The sequence below is a fragment of the Euprymna scolopes genome, chromosome 3 (assembly GCF_053919585.1).
Source record: "Euprymna scolopes isolate OS-2025 chromosome 3, ASM5391958v1, whole genome shotgun sequence".
NCBI lineage: Eukaryota > Metazoa > Mollusca > Cephalopoda > Sepiida > Sepiolidae > Euprymna > Euprymna scolopes.
In genome coordinates, this window is record NC_136484.1 from 138215025 (window position 1) to 138234373 (window position 19349).

The window sequence follows — 19349 nt, forward strand, 5'->3', positions numbered from 1 at the left end:
TAGCAAATTTCAAGTCTGTAAATCAAAAATTTGTTGAGTATATAGGTTGAGAAATGTCCTCACACACACACATATATATATATATATATATATATATATATATATATATATATATATATATATATATATATATAAAATTTAGAGTGGAATCCATGTACAATAACTAAATTGATAACACAATTCATACAAATGAAAATATATACATTTATTCACAAACATTTATTATATAAATCTTACCTGTTTGTTTAAATGTATGTTTGTATGTCGGCCAAAACTTTTCTCTGCGCCATCAGACCAGGTCGAAATCAGTACCGTCTGAAAGGGCGATGTCTTGGTTGAATAATATGTGAAAATTAAAAAAAAAACGATCAATTATTTCCTATAGAAATACACGTTCACAATGAGGAAGGGTAGCAAAAAACCCCTTCCTTCCTGACAATTTAACTAAACACGCATGCGTGAAAAAAAAAGTTCTTTCTTGAATTAGTTTAATAGAAAAAAAAGACGTTACTTCTGATGCAATCGTAGACCAGTGGTTATATTGACAGCATCGTTGTCTTAAGGTTGCACATTTGTGCTGACATATTGAACATTTTTTTTTTTTTTGTAAGCTTAAATATTTAAACAAGATTACTTATGCCATTTTTTTTGTTCGTTTATTCTTTATTTTCCCTTTTTTATTTTTCCATCACATTCGCTGTTTTTTTTTTGTTTTGTTTTTTTAAAGATTTTTTTAAGAACTTTTAACATTTGAATGGTTATTTATGCCATTTTTTTGTTCACTTATTCTTTATTTTTCATCACGTTCACTGTTTTATTTTGTTTTTGTTTTTCCAATTTTTTTAAACAGGGTTATTTATGCCATTTTTTTTCGTTCGCTTATTTTATTATTGTTTTGATTTACCTCACCACACCCGGGCAACATCGGGTACCCCCGCTAGTTAAGTATAAAAGATTTAAAATGTTCAAATGATGACAAAGTTGAGCCTGGAATATTTTGGTTGAAATAAACTCACTGAGTAGTTGGCTGCTGTTGATTGTGTGAGTATATTTTTCTCTCAAGAGTTGTTTTAGATAGTGATTATTTGCTGTGAGCAATGTGTGTTGTTCAAAATGCTGAATGTCAAAATGGTTATTGTGGTAATGAATTTCCGAGAAAAGGAACTGAAGAGACAGAATATCTCTTTTCTCATGGCACTGCCTTTTTATGCTTTTGTTGGGTCTATTTTTAGCTCCTCTCATTTATATATTTTTTTATTTTAATTGAATTTGGTACAAATTTCATATAAAATATGCAATTCCTCAGTGAAAGCGGAGGAAAAAAATGTATAAATATCTAAAACCAAATATTATTCAATGCACAATGGTAATAAATAACATGCAGATGTGTTTGCTGTTTTGAAACTTTACAGATAAGGATTCCTTTCTATTTTATTTTCTTCCTATACATGATATTAGACACAAGGTCAGATGTGCTTTTCAGAAAACTAGAATAAATGCACTCTGGCAAAAAAAAAAAAAAAACATGCCTGAGGAGGCCCATCAACATACCCTGGCAGTGAAGCTTTGCTTGATTATCTATCATTAAACACCTCAGAAAAGATAAAGCCAGGCAGATTGGATTTCCTGAGACTAAAAGTAATAACCTCAGTGCTTTCGACAGTAACAAAGCCACTGTCAAAATGATTGTCAAAGACATATTTCTAACTAGCATGACGAAACCTCATCAAAAATTGTTTTGTTTTATTCAGACAAACCTAATCAAACAATTGTTTTATTCAAATAAACCTTGTCAAACAAATGTTTTGTATCATTCGAACAGCTCGTTGGACAAATGTTTTGTATCATTCGAACAGCTCGTCGGACAAATGTTTTGTATCATTCGAACAGCTCGTCGGACAAATGTTTTGAATCAATCGAACAGCTCGTCGGACAGATGTTTTGTATAAATCGAACAGCTCGTCGGACAAATGTTTTGTATCAATCGAACAGCTCGTCGGACAAATGTTTTGTATCAATCGAACAGCTCGTCGGACAAATGTTTTGTATCAATCGAACAGCTCGTCGGACAAATGTTTTGTATAAATCGAACAGCTCGTCGGACAAATGTTTTGTATAAATCGAACAGCTCGTCGGACAAATGTTTTGTATCAATCGAACAGCTCGTTGGACAAATGTTTTGTATCAATCGAACAGCTCGTCGGACAAATGTTTTGTATCAATCGAACAGCTCGTCGGACAAATGTTTTGTATAAATCGAACAGCTCGTCGGACAAATGTTTTGTATCAATCGAACAGCTCGTTGGACAAATGTTTTGTATCAATCGAACAGCTCGTCGGACAAATGTTTTGTATCAATCGAACAGCTCGTCGGACAAATGTTTTGTATCAATCGAACAGCTCGTCGGACAAATGTTTTGTATCAATCGAACAGCTCGTCGGACAAATGTTTTGCATCAATCGAACAGCTCGTCGGACAAATGTTTTGCATCAATCGAACAGCTCGTCGGACAAATGTTTTGCATCAATCGAACAGCTCGTCGGACAAATGTTTTGTATCAATCGAACAGCTCGTCGGACAAATGTTTTGTATCAATCGAACAGCTCGTCGGACAAATGTTTTGTATCAATCGAACAGCTCGTCGGACAAATGTTGGTGCTAATCATTCGAACAGCTCGTCGGACAAATGTTTTGTATCATTCGAACAGCTCGTCGGACAAAAGTTTTGTATCATTCGAACAGCTCGTCGGACAAATGTTTTGAATCAATCGAACAGCTCGTCGGACAAATGTTTTGTATCAATCGAACAGCTCGTCGGACAAATGTTTTGTATCAATCGAACAGCTCGTCGGACAAATGTTGGTGCTAATGCACTTACTGATTCGCGCTATTGTTTTAATCTTATTTCCAAGTTTAATTAAAGTTTTATGATGTTTTTTTTATTAAATTGTAAGGTTAAAGTACAGAATAAGTACAAAACACCCTCCCCTCCCCATGTTAAGAATGGCTTTTTAAATAATGTTATTTCAGCACGGATCAATAAGTGCACTAGTACCAAAATGTTTTGTATCATTCGAACAGCTCGTCAAAGAAATGTTTTATATCATTCAAACAGCTCGTCAAAGAAATGTTTTGTCATTTGAACAGCTCGTCAAAGAAATGTTTTGTGTCATTTGAACAGCTCGTCAAAGAAATGTTTTGTATCATTCAGACAGCTCGTTAGACAAATGCTTTTTATTGAATTTCTATTTAAATTTGTATAGGTTCCAAGTTTAAACTAAAAAATAACATCAAAACCCAACACTTGACATAGAAGGGAATAGCTTTCTATGTTAGAAAGAATATCTTCAAAGACCCTAAATTGTCATAGGCATTTCTGTGCGCAGCACCTTGTTTACCTTCGCCCTTTATCATCTGCACAATGAAAGAGTTAATATCTTTGAACAGTGTTCATTCACCGTTGTCTCTGCTTGAGGAAACAAAAAAATTTTAAAAAGCGTCCCCGCAGTAAATAAAATACTACCCCGCAGTCAAAGTTGACCTCCTTAAGTTATTAAGACGGGCACCTGCCAATTCTAAATACTTAAATAAATTCAAACCTGTTTCCGTTATTTCATGGTGGCCCAGTGGTTAACGTCACACATTTTTTTTTTTTTCACACTTTAATTTCCAACTTTGCCTCAAGGGTTCGGGTTCGATCCTTCATACTTACCTACCAAAACTTTTTTTAAAAAATTTCGCCCCCCACCCCCCCGGACACAAACACCCGGATGACCACACACACCTCCAAACATCCGGGCAATGCCAGGTACCCCCCCCCCTCCCCCGCTAGTCTATAATATAAATTTCACCTGTCTGTTTAAATGTATGTTTGTATGTCTGGCTTAAACTTTCGACAGAGGTGACGGATTTACAAGAGATCGATATCATTTTGAAGCTTGACCCATCGGACGACAAATATCGAAAAATTAGCCCTTTTTTTTTTTTTTTTTTTTTTACACAGTGGTCATTATCAAGGCCCGGAAGCCACTCAGGGATAAGGGTTATTGCAAGTACATTACGTTAGTGTGGAGATTTGATGAAGTGTTTACTTAAGGGGGCGGTTCATTAGGAATTTGTTAACGTTGGACTTGAAGACATCCAAGTTGTAGTCGGGTGGGAAGCAGGCAGACGGAACAGTTCCACAGGCATGCAGTTCTAAGAAAGAAGCTTTGTTTATGGAATCCACGTTTTGATTTAGATACAGATAAAGAGTGGGGAAAATTTTTCACAGTGGATTCAGCTAGACGGGTGTTTTTCGTGAAAGATTGGCGAGGGGGGGGGGCAGAGATTGGAGTTCAGACGAGCACCTGCCATGAAAATAACGATAAAACAAGGATAGGCTCACAACGTCTCTTCTGTGGGAGAGAGGTTGCAGGGTAGAGAAAAGGGCATCCCCCACTAATCCACGAAGTCTATTTTGTAATCTGTCAAGGCAGGATAGGCTGTTTTTAGCAGCTCCTGTCCAGATATAGCAACAGTATTCCATCCTTGGACGTACTTGGCTTTTATATAGATAGAGAATTGCATCAGTAGTGAGATATCTTCTCGAGCGGTAGAAGGATCCCACCATCTTTCCAGCGACCTTGGCAACAGACTTGATGTACGTGTTCCATTTCAGATCAGGAGTAAAAGTCAAACCCAGAAGCTTGTCAAAACACGGGGCCTCACCCAGACAAGAGCCATCCATCACAATTGATGCCAGATAGGGATCAGAGCGTTGATGATGTAAGGATAGGAGTTTGGTTTTAGATGCATTAAAGGTAACCAGCCACGTCTTCCCCCACTGAACCACGCGCTCGAGATCAGAGGAGAGAGAATCAGAGAGAACTTTGTCATTTACATTTGCCTAAAACATTAATTCCTTTTCTTCACCCTCAAGGGGACATTTTTTTTCAGGAAGGGATTGCTTTTTTCGCCTGTATTTTTGAAAGTTATCCTCTCTTTTCGATTGTCTAGCTTTAATTTAAACATTCGTCACTTCCTGTTTGGCGATGGGCACAACAGAAAACATGTCACTTTTTTTTTTCACATTCTTTTTCTCCTTTGCGGTATGGGTTCGAACCTGCCTGCCTACTACCACTTTTCATTTTCTTTTTTTTGCTCAACACACACCTCCAAACACCCGGGCACCCAGGCTAGTCTATATATATAAAAGGCAAAATGGGCATGCGCGTTTTTGTATGACCAAGAAAGACTTTTTTTCACAGGGGTTCTCGACAAGGTTACTATTTTGGAGAAATTTCCTTATACTTCCTAGATGATAATATCTTTCGATTTGCGAATGGACGTCATCTCTATCTTTATTTTGATTTTACTTAAAAAAAATCCCTGGTTTTGAGTGTTTGTTTGTCTTTCTCATATAAATAAAGTAAAACTGATCAAAGCAAATCGACTCGCCTGATCTTCGTGGCCAGGACGTCTTGATCAATGTGGGGAAACCCTTCAAAACAGACAATTGCTATTCATTAAGACATTGCCAGAGCTCCTCTTTTTGGGGGGAGCTGGTTTTCCCCAACATCGTGGGGAAACAAGTACACGACAGAAAGCGGGAAGCTTAACTGGCCTGCAGCCAGACCTTCATTTCTGTGCCTACATGAACTCATTCACTTAACTATACACTTCTGCAAGTCAACTTTTTGATTGACATCAGTAAATTTGAACGCTTTCCACTTCCTGCCACGTCATAGCATAGCGGTAAGATGTCAGGTTTTCTTTCACTTTCTTTTCCACCTTCGCGTCAGCCTGCTTACAACTTTTTTTTTTTTTTTTTGTACGGCTCAGCACACACCTCTAAACACCCCCACTAGTTTATATATATAAAAGGCAAAACGACCACAAGCGTTTTTGTAAACTGTGTCCATCGTTTTATTGCAGATTACAAAATAATCAATATTTCAGTAAATATAAGTTATAAAAAGCTGAAAATTACACCATCCAAGGACTGTATTAAGGTAAGATAAATCCTAAAATTTCATCAAAATTCATGTTATATTTAAAAAGTTATGTTATTTTTTTAATATTCAATGAATTTTCACCGTCCATCGCTTTATTGCAGGTCTCATAAAATGCCAAAAAAAGGACGTTTAACAGCTACCGAGAAGCAGAGGATTATTGCAGGACTAGCAGAAGGACTCTCGATCATAAATTTAGCCACAGAACTAAAAAGGGATCCCCGAACTTTAGCTACATTCGTCAAGAACCCCAACATAAAGTCCAGGAAAGATAAGGGCACAAGGAGGAACCTTTCTGATCGGGATCTTCGAAAAATTCGTGGAGAGATTGTGCGCAACCCAAACAGCACCAGTGCAACAATTTTTGCGAGGGCTGGAGTCATACCAAGGTCCAGACAAGCCCGATGCAATGTACTGAATGAAATGGCAAGGAACATCAATCCTATTCCAAGGCCTCCATTGAGCCAAACCCACAAAGAAAAACGATTGGCTTGGGCACAAAAATATATGAAAATGGATTGCCAAAATGTTCTGTTTACAGATGAGGCTCGTGCTACCCTTGATGGACCGGACGGATGGGCCAAAGTTTGGAATCCAAATGGAACTCCAATGCTTTATAGATTTCGTCGCCAACAGGGAGGTGGAGGCATAATGTTTTGGGCGGGAATTATTGGGGATAAGCTATGTGGACCATTCCGAGTGCCAGAAGGTGTCAAGCTCACCAGCAATGCCTACACTGCCTTTCTAAATGAGAATTTGTTACCATGGCTAGATGATCTTCCCTTGTCACATCGTTTTAAGATTATTTTTATGCATGACAATGCCCCATCTCATGCTGCTAGGGCAACTACATCCTTCCTTGGATCTCAGGGCTTTGTTGGAGAAACCCTCATGTCCTGGCCACCGTGTTCTCCGGACCTTAACCCCATCGAACACCTATGGTCAATATTGAAACGAGGAGTTTATGAAGGAGGAGAGCAATTTTCTTCGAAGGATGCCCTTTGGAACAAAATAGTCGACGTTGCCAGAACCATTACTCCATCTCAGATCAAACAATTGACCTCCTCGGTGGACAAAAGGTTGTTTAATGTAATTTCAAAACATAGGGGATATGTGGACAAATAATTCGTTTGTTTGACACTTAGCCCTCGGGATGTGCCTTTGTTTTTGTTAATTTTCCCCAGAAAATGTGTTCAATATAAATTTATAATGCTTTGGTATTGTTTTATTGAGCTAAAACATTATCTTAGAAGACTTGCAATAAAGCGATGGACGGTGAAAATTCCTTGAATATTAAAAAAATAACATAACTTTTTAAATATAACATGAATTTTGATGAAATTTTAGGATTTATCTCACCTTAATACAGTCCTTGGATGGTGTAATTTTCAGCTTTTTATAACTTATATTTACTGAAATATTGATTATTTTGTAATCTGCAATAAATTGATGGACACAGTTTATGTTCAAGAAAGACTTTTTACCTCAGGGGTTCTCGACAAGGTTAATATTTCGGAGAAATTTCCTTATACTTCCTAGATGATAATATCTTTGATTTGCAAATGGACGTTGTCTCTATATTTATTTTGATCGGCTTTTATAAATTTCCCTCTATCCTGTTCTTTCCAGTGTTTGTTTGTCTTTTTAGTATAAAAGCAAAACTGATCGAAGCAAACAGCAGCACCTCTTTGCTTTCCTGCCAGGACGTCCAGAAGGCAAATTATTTGCTTTGATCAACATGGGGGTGGGTCCTTCATATCAGACACTTGCTATTCATTTGGACACTGCCAGAGTTCCCCCTTTTATGGGGGGAGTTGGTTTTCCCAAACATCGTGGGGAAATAAATATCGCAGAAAAAGCTGAAAGCTTAACTGACCTACAGCCAGAGTTAAGTGCGTGATTCTTATCCGTTATGGTTGACATTGCTATCGCTAAATTTGAATGCTTTACACTTCCACTCCGATCATGGCGTATCGGTAAGATATCTGCTTTTCTGACACTTTTTTTTCCGCCTTTGCGTCGCGGGTTCGAGCCCCTGCCTGCCTACTACCACCTTTTTTTTTTTTTCTCAACACCCCCCCCCCAGTCTTTATTAAAAGCTTTGTAAAATCATCAGGATCAGGGATGTTAATGGCCCGCACTGATAATGTAGGTGTGTCAAGTTCAAATCCAGTTTGTTTTACATGTTTACTTAGGAATGTTGGAAATCTTCATATTATCCTTTCCATAAGTATCCAATTGGAGGAAACGAATGTCAACAAAAATCATTTAATTCATTTGAAATGAATTAATAATGCTCAACAGCAATCGTCATCATATTTGGTTTAACGTTCGTTTTTATATGCTGGCATGTGTAGCACTTTTAGAAACATGAAATGCAATAGATTTTCTTTGGAATTCATTTCCTTATAGTTGAGTCTGATATTCTTCCTGACACCAAAATCATTGCTTGCCAAGGCTAAAGAATGCTAAAAATCAGTATGAAAACTTATAAAGTGAATTTGGAAACCCATTTAGTTGTGTATAAAAAAGAAATATTTGTGCTTGTGCATTATAACTGGATTATTAAAAAATTAAAATGTATTTTAAGTAATAACACTAGTGCATATGTGGTATGTTGAAATTAATAAATATTTCAAAACTTATGAAAAATGATTGAATAGAAATATAATTACAAGTGAAAAAACTTATTGAACAGTATTAAAAATGAAAAACTAAAAACAATTCTTTATTTAAAGTTGAATTCTAAATAAGAAGCAAAATTTTTTTTCTATTATGAGAAATCGGTCAGTTTGTCATAGGGAATTTCGTATTAGAAACTGCCTTATCTCCCTTGTTTTCATCGATTTCAAATTAGAAACTTGCAGGTCGGTTAGTTTGTTTTTACTTGTAATTATTTTTCTAATTTCGATATACCACCTAAATCTTTGTGTGATTTTACTCAATATGCATCAATCTGCAATCTTTTTATGTCAATAACATAACAAATTTAGGGAATTCTTCACTTTTTGTTCACCCCCCCCCATATTGAAAAACAAAAATAAAGTAAGATTTCTATGATGTACATACATCATGATGAAATTTAAATGTCATTCCAAAAATTACGTAAATTGATCAAATAGTCTTTTTATTAAGAAAATAATTCTTACGTGGTTAATGGGAATTCTTAGGCATTGCAACATAAATTTAGTAAGTTACCTCCACCCCCTTCTGTTAAAGATTGTTTTCAAATTGGTGAACTAGACGGCTGCTCTTCTGTGACTCCTAAAATTATTTTATCAAAAATAAAACATAATGTAATTTTTAAAAACATTTTAGTTTCAGCATGAGTATGTACTTAATACAAATCTTTATTTTTTGAATAGAAGAGGAATTTTGTACAAGAACTAATCCTGGTCATGAATTCATTCATTACACAACAAACATCCATTTATTTTTTCATAAAATTGTATTTTGCCTTAGAAATAACCTGCCCTTTTATTTAAACCTATCTTCAGGTCTCCAGGAGGCACGCCACTTCGGAAACTCCCTGTATCCTGTCATGGGAGCGACCCCCAAACTATCATTGCAAATGCCTTGAAGAAAAAGTTTGCTCTGTCTCGAATGAGTCCTGACTTTCGTCGAAAAGGTTTTGACATACTTTCACCTATGAGCTCACCATCGCCATCCCCACCTCGGGTCAGTATTCTGCAAGTTTTTTTGTCTTAGTAAATTAAAAAAAAAAAAAAAAAAAAAAAAAAAAAAAAAAAAGACTTCATTGAATATATTTAATAGTAGTCATAACGATTTCAGTCACCAAAATACTTATTTTTTCTTAAATATTTTATTTCTCATGTGAAATGACAATGTGAAAATCTCCCTTAAAAATATAGTCGCCATCTTTATAAACAAAGCAAAGGACAAAAGTTTATAAAACTAGTATGCCTTTTCAATGTTTTATTTTAATTAATAAATTATGAACTAGAATTGTCGCCCTTGGATATGTTTATAAAAATAGATATTGGGGAGGGGTCGGCAACCGTAGAATTTCAATACTTACGTCATTTTTAACGGAGACTTCCGGAAGTCGCAGTGTTGAAATGAAGTTCGAAAGAAAAATCAACTGGGGAAAAAAAAAAAAAAAATCCAATTTTTTTGATTTGGATCTACAAAAGAAACGTGGCATCTGCAAAAACCTACAATTTACAAGATAATAATTATCAGAGCATTTCGAAGGCCTGACAAAAATGTACACAATATTTCTTGTAACTCTCATCTGTCTGCCGAAATGGCATAGTTTTATTTATATTCGCCATTCATATGCAAACTGTTTACATCACGACTGCAATTCTACGATTGTCTATCCGTAATTTGCATTTTAGTTGAACTTGAAAATTCAAATGGCAAAACTATTTTTTCGTTTTTACCATCTGAACCCCCCCCCCCCATATTCTTACGTTATAGCATTTTTTACCTGCCATAAACTTCGGTTTAAAAGAAGCCAATATTTCTGTAGATACGAAAAAGATTCACTGACCACCACTTTTCGTTGTAATTAAGGTGACTCATTTTAACAATGCCAATTTTCCAATCTTAATGTGACAACCTTTTCATTAATTTTTTTCTCTTTTTTTTCAGTATTTCGGACAACATTTGTTGAAACGAACAGGTGCAAACTTCAACTGAAATTAATTTTTTAAAAGTTTATATTTTGAAATAAAGACTACATATACTTTAATTAAAAGGTTGTCGCTGGTCAGTCATGTAAATTATTTTGATGTGAAACATAATTTTGAAGATCTGAAAACTCACAGGGACGATGGTTTTGAAAATATTGGAGATTGTAAATAAAGTATGGTTGGATAAACACTGAAACTGATGTTTTTATTGAGATGACCATTTGCATTGTATGTTTTCTATTTTAAATAAATTTCTTGAAAAGTTATTTGAAAAACAAAAAAAAAAAAAAATGTTTAACAACATTGACAACCTGTAAAAGTATTTTACCAAATACAGAAATTTTCAGGAGTTCAGTTCAAATGACGTCATAAAGTATGAATAAGTGCTAAAAGCTGAACATGTTGGAAGGCAGCAAGATTGACTTATTGAAAAAAAACAAAAAAAAAAAAAAACTTCCGTAACAATACTGTCAGCCATAAATTACTGTCAAGGGTTCTCATTGATTAGTCAGTATAGACTTCATGCTGCAGAAATACATAATGAAGATGACGTCATAAGGATGGTTCGAAAACTGAATATTTGAATTTTCTCGCTCACATCACGTCCCTATTCAGAAATTGTGATAGTGAACACCTGCACTTGTACCAAAATGAGAAACAGTTTACATTGCCGTAAACTTTAGTTTAAAAATTTTCCGCATAAATGTCAATTTGAAACGAAGAGGTAGTCCGACAAGGAACGTCTAAGAATTCAATATTGTTGAACAGTTGTGCTAGTGTTTCAAAGTCGTAATCCTAATCGTTATAAATAAATATACCCAAGAAAAACTGAGGGGTGTAAATTATAAAGTTCAAAGACTGAATTTTTAACCTGGGTTTCACTATAACATTTTTCTGTAAGTAGACTTGATATTTGTTTGCAGTATACTCAAATGACGATCACGTTTAAGTTTTCCGTTAAGTAATTTTCTTGATACTGGTGGCAGTCTTGCTTGGTACACGCAATCCAGAGAAACTACGCACGCTTGCATCAAGATGGCTACCAGCAATAACATTTAATTCGGAAAATTTAAACGAGGTTGGTTTCAGCAGGTTTGTATTACTGTACAGATTCGAAAAAGTTGTCAAAACAAATGTTATCAAAGGCAAGATAAGTTACTTTTCTGCCAAACTGGATATATTGTGTTTTTATTCTATGTAACACGTTTATTCAGCTCGAAAAGCATGCAGTGTTTACCGATGTATTGGAAAATGGCGCCCGACTCTTTAATACGTTAAGTTTGGGAAAAGGTGTTATAAATAAACTAGACAAAATATACAAATCACCGAATGTCACGGTAACATTGAGCGAATTTCGAACAGTATTTTATATCACCTTTTCCCCGAACTTACCGTGCTAAAGAGAGTCGGGCGCCATTTTATACCTCTGTAAACACTGCTTTTCGAGCTGAATAAACATGTTACATTCAATAAAAACACGAAAAGTATATCCAGTTTGGTAGAAAAGTAACTTATTTTGCCTTTGACAACTTTTTCGAATCTGTACAGTAATACAAACCCATTTCAGCATATCCGAAAACCTAGTCTTCCGAACGAAAATGTTAAGGTGAAAACTAGGTAAAAATGTACCGAAACTTTAGAATTCAGCTGCAAAACAATCAGTTTGTAGTTTAGCTTAAGCAAATCAGGAGATGCTTAACTTGCTTAAGTGATTCATAAACCAAGTGCATTTAATCTGTTGCAGCTTTTTCCATTTAGAAAGCTTATTAAATTTTCACAATTTCTTAGTGTGGGATTTATTGAACAAAGCTAGGTTAGTAGAGACAGAAGAATTCCGGACAAAGCCGAGCTACGTTTGGTTCGTTAAATGCACAAGTACTCAAATTAGGTTCCATTATTTAATGGACAGGAATTATTTGACAAAACCATAGTTTAGTGGCCTGAACATAATTTTAAACCTATACAAACTGAAGTTCGCATTTCAAACAAGCGCAATGAGAACTTAAAATTTTAATATTTCCTGTACATTATTTCATCGGATCATGTTTAGGCCACGAAACAGTTCAGCTGAATTTATAGAGCGATAGCAAAGTAGAATCATTTTTACGATATACAAAGAGAACAAGCATATTATACAGAAATAATTTTATTTTTATAAAAAAGGACGTGCAATTTTCACAAAAGTATTAAAAAAAAAAAAAAAAAAAAAAAAAAGCATAAAAAAAGACAAAGAATTTGAAGTTTCATTTTTTTTTGTTTATTTTTCTTAAATTTGTTTCTTATAAAGAAAGACTAGCACCGATATGTCAAGCGGCATGAAGCCACATGTGTAAAAAGGCCGTGCGCCCTTTTGCCTCAACCACAGTGCAAGCTCCTGTGGCGCAAGCGTAACTTTAAAGCGTACATATCTCCACAAATGCGAGTGGTATTTGAACGAAAAACAGGGTGGTAGTAAGTAGGAGAGGTGTGGATGTCAATCTAGCAGAAGAGACCCCTTGCCGGTTCAATAAGAAAAAGGGCTATTGAAAAGTGGAGGAGGGCTGATGTCGGGCCAAATACAGTAATAATCCAACAGTCCTTGTCCTAACTACAAAGACCAGCGAACCCGATGCACAGGAAAAGACTGGGTGGGAATGGAGCAAGGGCAGGGTACGCTGGTACAGGGGAGGGGGAAACGTTAGTAAATTAAAAATTTCTGTTATTTCAAAAAACTCGAACAGTTGTTATAAGTAATCATTTTAGAATTTGATTAGGAGAGAGGACTTGGGCCATTCACACAGGGTTTCACGACAGCGACATATGGTGGCACTCCGTCTCTGGATGTTGGGGGGTCACACACTGCAGTTGGTGACTGCAGCAAACGTCAGCAAAAAAGCCTGGAATGTTAAGTCAATTCAGCTTTAGTTTTTTTCTTCTTAGTTTCTTGCTTTTTCATTTTGTTTGAAAGATTTCGTCCGTTGGCAGTTATTTACACGTCACTTGTTTTCAGAAAAAAAAAAAAAAAGAAAAGTTTTTTTTTTTTAATTGTTGGTCTTTTTTGTAGAAAGTTCTTTGAATAGTAGTTTTAAAGAGATTCCTGTTGTGTAGTAGTTGTGGTGGTGTACTTTTTTTTTTTAGTTTTTCATATTGTAAGGTAAAAAAAAAAAAAGAAAAAAGTTGCTAATTTAGAAGCACTTCCTATGGACGATGGAAGGTCCAGATTCATCATATTCTTGCTTGCTAATCCACATTTGTTGGAAGGTGGAGAGAGAAGCTAAGATGGAACCGCCGATCCAGACAGAGTATTTCCTCTCTGGTGGAGCAATGATCTTAATTTTCATGGTGGCTGGGGCAAGGGCAGAGATCTCCTTCTGCATACGGTCAGCAATACCGGGGAACATAGTGGAACCACCAGACAAGACGGTGTTGGCGTAGAGATCTTTCCTGATGTCGACATCACATTTCATGATGGAGTTGTAAGTGGTTTCGTGGATACCGCTAGATTCCATACCAAGGAAGGATGGCTGGAACATGGCCTCAGGGGCGCGGAATCTCTCGTTGCCAATGGTGATAACTTGACCGTCGGGCAATTCATAGCTCTTCTCCAATGAAGAGGAAGAGGCAGCTGTTTGCATTTCTTGTTCAAAGTCCAAGGCGACATAATCAAGTTTCTCCTTGATGTCACGGACGATTTCTCTCTCGGCTGTGGTTGTGAAGGAGTATCCACGCTCTGTGAGGATCTTCATGAGGTAATCGGTCAAGTCACGACCGGCCAAATCCAGACGGAGAATGGCATGAGGAAGGGCATAACCTTCATAGATGGGGACAGTGTGGGTGACACCGTCACCAGAATCCATGACGATACCAGTCGTACGACCAGAAGCGTACAAGGAGAGGACAGCTTGGATGGCCACATACATAGCAGGAGTATTGAAGGTTTCGAACATAATTTGAGTCATCTTTTCTCTGTTGGCCTTGGGGTTAAGTGGAGCTTCTGTTAAGAGAACGGGATGTTCTTCTGGGGCAACTCTTAACTCATTGTAAAAAGTGTGATGCCAGATTTTTTCCATATCATCCCAATTTGTAACGATACCGTGTTCAATGGGGTATTTCAAGGTAAGGATACCTCTCTTGCTCTGGGCTTCATCACCAACATAGCTGTCTTTTTGTCCCATACCAACCATCACACCCTAAAAATAAAATAAATTTATCATTAGTATTTAGGAATAAGTTATTTTTGCTTTAAAACAGAACAGCAAAATTTAAAATTTTCAAAGAGAAAATATAGACCAACAATATATAATGCAAATCCTTTGCAGTTAAGGAAAATAACGAATTAAATTTTTGCAGTAACTTAAAAATTCTATTACGCAGAATACGGACCGTGCCGTTTTTAAAAAGTATAGAACAGTTAAATACAGCATAGTCTGTATTCTGCTTTATAAAAATTTCCAAAATTTGCAAAGACGGAAGCGAGGTTTAGTTTCTAAAATCTAGAAACTATGTTAGATTGTGTTAAAAAAAAAAAAAAAATAAAAAAAAAAAATACTCATTTTGGATTAATCTATGGAAAGCCATAAAACGTTCATACTTGCCCATAACTGGCAAGTGGTAATTTAGTGGACACAAAGACTTAATAGTAAAATCTATACACGATACTGCTAGAAACACACCCAATATTGGGTAGAACACTTTTGGGTGCTAATGCACTTAGTGATCCACGCTATTTTTTAAAATCGTATTTCCAAATTTAAAGTTTTGCTTTAAGTTGTAAGGGTAAATTACAGAATAGGTACAAAACACCCTCCCCCATGTTAAGAATGGCTTTTTAAATATTATTTCAGCACGGATCAATAAGTGCATGAGTATACTTATTAGTCAAGTTATTTTCAAAACTTGAAGTCAAATAGCGGCAATTTTGGGTGCTAGTGCAGAGAGTGATCCGCGCTATTTTTTTTTTAAATCGTATTTTCAAGTTGTTTAATTTGTAAGGTTGAAGTACAGAATGGGTACAAAACACCCTTCCCTCCCAATGTTAAGAATGGCTTTTCAAATAACATTTCAGCACGGATCACTTTGCACTAGTACCTTTTTTGTTAACGTTAGACACAAGTCGCCGAACAGAACAAACAGCCGAGTAAATAGAACTAAAAGTTTCCAGATAGGCTTTTATAAACGTTTAATTTTTAACCATCTTTTCGAACCTGGATTGTAAAAAACAAACCCACTTTATACCAAACCCCAGATGAGGTAAACTAAAAGTTTTAGGATAAGAAAAAAAAAAAAAAAAAATGGATTAGAATGAATCTTATTCTAGTTGAACACTTTTTAAAAATAAAAGTTCAGAATTATAAAACTGTGGTAAATTAAAAATTTAAAGTGGAGTTTTTGAAATAAAAAAAAACAAACAAAAAAAACTTAATTATACAGAAAATCCTACGCTAACTACATTATCGATGATAAAGTGCCACGCCCACCGAAAACACTTTATAACCATATTTGGAAATTCATAACGACATCGCCGAATGACGTAGATCACTAACAACGGTTTTTGAAATAGTTGGAGTATTTAAAGAAATAAGATTTTTTTTTGAGAAAATACAAATTAAGTATTAGTAAAGTTCGGGGGGAAAAAAATAAAAAAAAACTTTAAGTAGAAGCCGGCATTAATTCCCCCCTCCGCCATGACTCAGTTAAAGAATGACGAAAATATGCAAGGAGTGACGCCGCTCCCTGGGACAGAAAGCATCAGCCAATCAGGAAAGAGGCCGTGGCATTTTCTACCATTCATGGTAATGACCATATTTGGTCATGTAATACCAAATAAGGTAATAGACAGCCAGACAGCAAAATAGTGCTCAATTCAAGGTTATTGCAAATCAACTTGAAAGTTTTTAAGTTTAATTGTGGTTAACATGAAAATGTTAAAGACATGTTAAAATTTAAGACTTTACGAAAAGTGGCAACACATATGCATTAGAGAAATGACAACTCCAGAAAACTAGCAATTTAAGTTTTAAAGGCAAAAATCAATTAAACTAAGACAAGAGAAAATGCAAAGAAAATAAAAGTTGGTTTTAAAATATATTCAATTGAAATAAAGATCTAAGTTAACGTGAAATATATATTTTTTTTTAAAGTTGATAATTTTAAGTAGTTTTTTTTTTTTTAATATTAAAAGGGAAAATAAAAATGAAGGGTGGCTCCCTTACCTGATGTCGTGGACGGCCGACAATAGATGGGAATACGGCCCTTGGTGCATCATCGCCGGCAAAACCAGCTTTGCACATACCAGATCCGTTGTCAATAACGAGAGCAGCAACTTCATCATCCATGATTGTTTTGTTTTTAAAGTAGTGAAAAACTATAAAAATTGAATAGAAAAAAACCTAAGTGACAACTGCCTGTGTTAAGGTTTCTTCAGACGAAGAAATAAAGCAGAGCTAAAGAAGACGTGTGTCCGCGGTGGAGTGCAATTCTAGAATGGGGGATTTTCAGTGTGTGTTCGCTTTAAATACTGCCGCGCACACAATGGCTTAAAAGCGAGTTCCAGGAAAAATACTTCTCATGTAAAGAGTTTAACTTTATATGGAAGTGGTACTATTACCATATATGGTCACGAATGGCGCGTCTTTCCTGTCAAAGCAAGCATGCCATTTAGGACGTGTTACGTGCTGGCCTTACAGCGATGATGATGATTTCCTAATAGCAAAGACAGAGTAGGAGGAGGAGGTTAGATTTGCGAGCGGGAGTGGCATCATTAGAGAGAGTAAGAGAAGAATGAGGGGGAGTGAAGAGAGTACAGATAAAGAACAAATAGAGAGGGTTAGAATGAAACACAAAGTGGTCGAAAGAAAGAACTAATGAATAAGACACACGTTAAATGCTTGTTCTTTTCTTTCTTTTTCAAATTTTCATTGCGAAACAACGTGTTTGTTAGTTTCTAATACTTTTTTTTTTCTAGATTGGCCATTAAATTCTTGATCTGTGTCTCTAAAACAACCACCTTACTTACAGGATTCCTTGTTATTTTAATTTTCTTAAAAAAAATAGAAAACGGAAAATAAATACCCCTCCAAAAAAAGATTTCTTAGTCGTTGCCAAGAAACGGTAAAAAACAAAAAAACACAAACTGAAATCGAGTCTTTAAAAATATATTTAACATCTCTTTTTATTTATTTCCCTATTGATTTGCCTCCCCACGAGAACAAAGTTAGATAGTTGGTTTTTAATCGAGCAGAAAATTCAGCTCTCCAAAAAAGGAGCACTCTGGGTTGGGACAAAAATTTAAATTGCTTCAGTCTAGAAGGATTTCTCCTTTACTGACACGAGAACACAACAGATAAAGTGTAGAATCAGAACAGCTATTACTCTTTGATCATGTCCAAGGACAGATTAAGTCTTAATTTTATCAAAAAATTATTTCTCTTCGTTTAAAAAAATGTCATTAAAAAAAAAACTTCATAAAATTTTTGAATTTAAAAATATATCCAAATTCCCCCGTCCCAATATTCAATCTCCTGTTATAAATAATTGTTATAAACTTTTTTTTTTCTATCGTTAGAAATTAGAAACAATTTAATTTCAAGGCTTGCCGATAATGTCACTTTCTTGACGATGGCACGGATGTTAAAGATTTTATCTAAAAAAAAACAAACAAACTGTAAATTGAGAAATTATTTTTGTTTTAATTCTAAAATCTGATAAAACTTAAATTCATGAACATTAAAGTAAAACTGATCGGTTTCAATTTGCCGGTGTTTTCCACGAGAGACATTGTTTCAATATCTTCATAACAATTTTACCTCGACTTTGCATTTCCTTCTTACGGATTCATATTTGGAGTTACATAATTTATTTTAAATTTATTCGTGTATATTTTTTTAATTAAAATTCACAGTTTACAATTTATTAAAATTCAAGTTGAAAAATAATCGACTGCTTTATATCCCCCCCTTTCATATCAGGCGTTTCTTCTTTCTTTCCAGTTTCGAAACCACTTTAATGACACTTAACAAAAGTATTTTATTTATTTATTTATTCTTTCTTTTTTTACAATTTCGGATTTTTTAAGAAGTCATCCACGCTGATTGATTTAACTTAATTCCGATTTGAAAACTATAACAGTCATATTATAAGTTTGGATAATTTTCTAAGGAATTCGAGGCACGTTTAGATTTTTTTTAATGTCGAAACATTGTAAGTTGAATTGTTTTAAGCAAATTTAATCATATGATATCGTTTTTTTTCTCACCTATAAAAGCATGTTTTTTTTTTTTTTTAATTTCTAATGCTCACATGTCAATAATACACCATTTGAAAGAATAAACAAATATTTACCCAGAAAACATTCTTTAACTTTAATAAATTTGTGTATAGAATCACTGATTTGGCTAAGTGGGTGTGTTACTGGATATTTGGCTACTCGATTAATTTCTCTCTCCTCAACAACTTAAGTTTATTTTTTTCGTTACTTCATCAAACTCTACAATTGTTGTTTAAAATAATGGTATATTTTATAAAGTTCTTTTCGCGATCGCCTAATTAAAACAAAGAAATCGTCTGTCCATTTTTTAAATCACGGGCTTTTGGACTGCTACTGTACATAATTATATTTAGTGATCGAATCTTAATGGAGTTGGTTTGTGAGTGTGTTCCGATACTAAAAGCTTCCTGTTCTCAGTTAGTGAACGAGTGATCCTTCTAGACTGAATCTAT

At 35.0% G+C, this 19349-nt stretch overlaps 2 protein-coding genes across 3 annotated transcripts in view; one reads left to right on the plus strand and one right to left on the minus strand.

Annotated features, from left to right (window-relative positions):
• Positions 1–10848, plus strand: part of LOC145259197 (mitochondrial fission regulator 1-like) — a 75634-nt gene extending 64786 nt beyond the window's left edge. For both annotated transcript variants that reach the window (XM_080117038.1, XM_080117030.1), the window contains exons 8-9: positions 9492–9672; positions 10612–10848. In XM_080117038.1, the coding sequence (XP_079973164.1) occupies positions 9492–9672; positions 10612–10659 (229 nt within the window). In that variant the 3' untranslated portion in view covers positions 10660–10848. The remainder of the gene's footprint in view (positions 1–9491; positions 9673–10611) is intronic.
• Positions 10849–12886: 2038 nt separating this feature from the next.
• On the minus strand, positions 12887–17664 carry LOC145259195 (actin, cytoplasmic 1-like). Its single transcript, XM_080117015.1, has 2 exons — positions 16844–17664; positions 12887–14821 (listed from the first exon to the last, which is right to left on the minus strand). Exons 1-2 carry the CDS (start codon positions 16964–16966, stop codon positions 13817–13819), a joined length of 1128 nt encoding a protein of 375 aa, XP_079973141.1. The 5' UTR covers positions 16967–17664; the 3' UTR covers positions 12887–13816.
• Between the last annotated feature and the right edge of the window lie 1685 nt (positions 17665–19349).

What these genes read in the sequence shown, in the direction of transcription:
- LOC145259195 (XM_080117015.1), bottom strand. Translation starts at nt 16,966, where the DNA reads ATGGATGATGAAGTTGCTGCTCTCGTTATTGACAACGGATCTGGTATG. An exon ending in TCGGCCGTCCACGACATCAG is followed by an intron (nt 14,822 to 16,843) that starts GTAAGGGAGCCA and finishes TTTTATTTTTAG; the next exon opens with GGTGTGATGGTTGGTATGGG.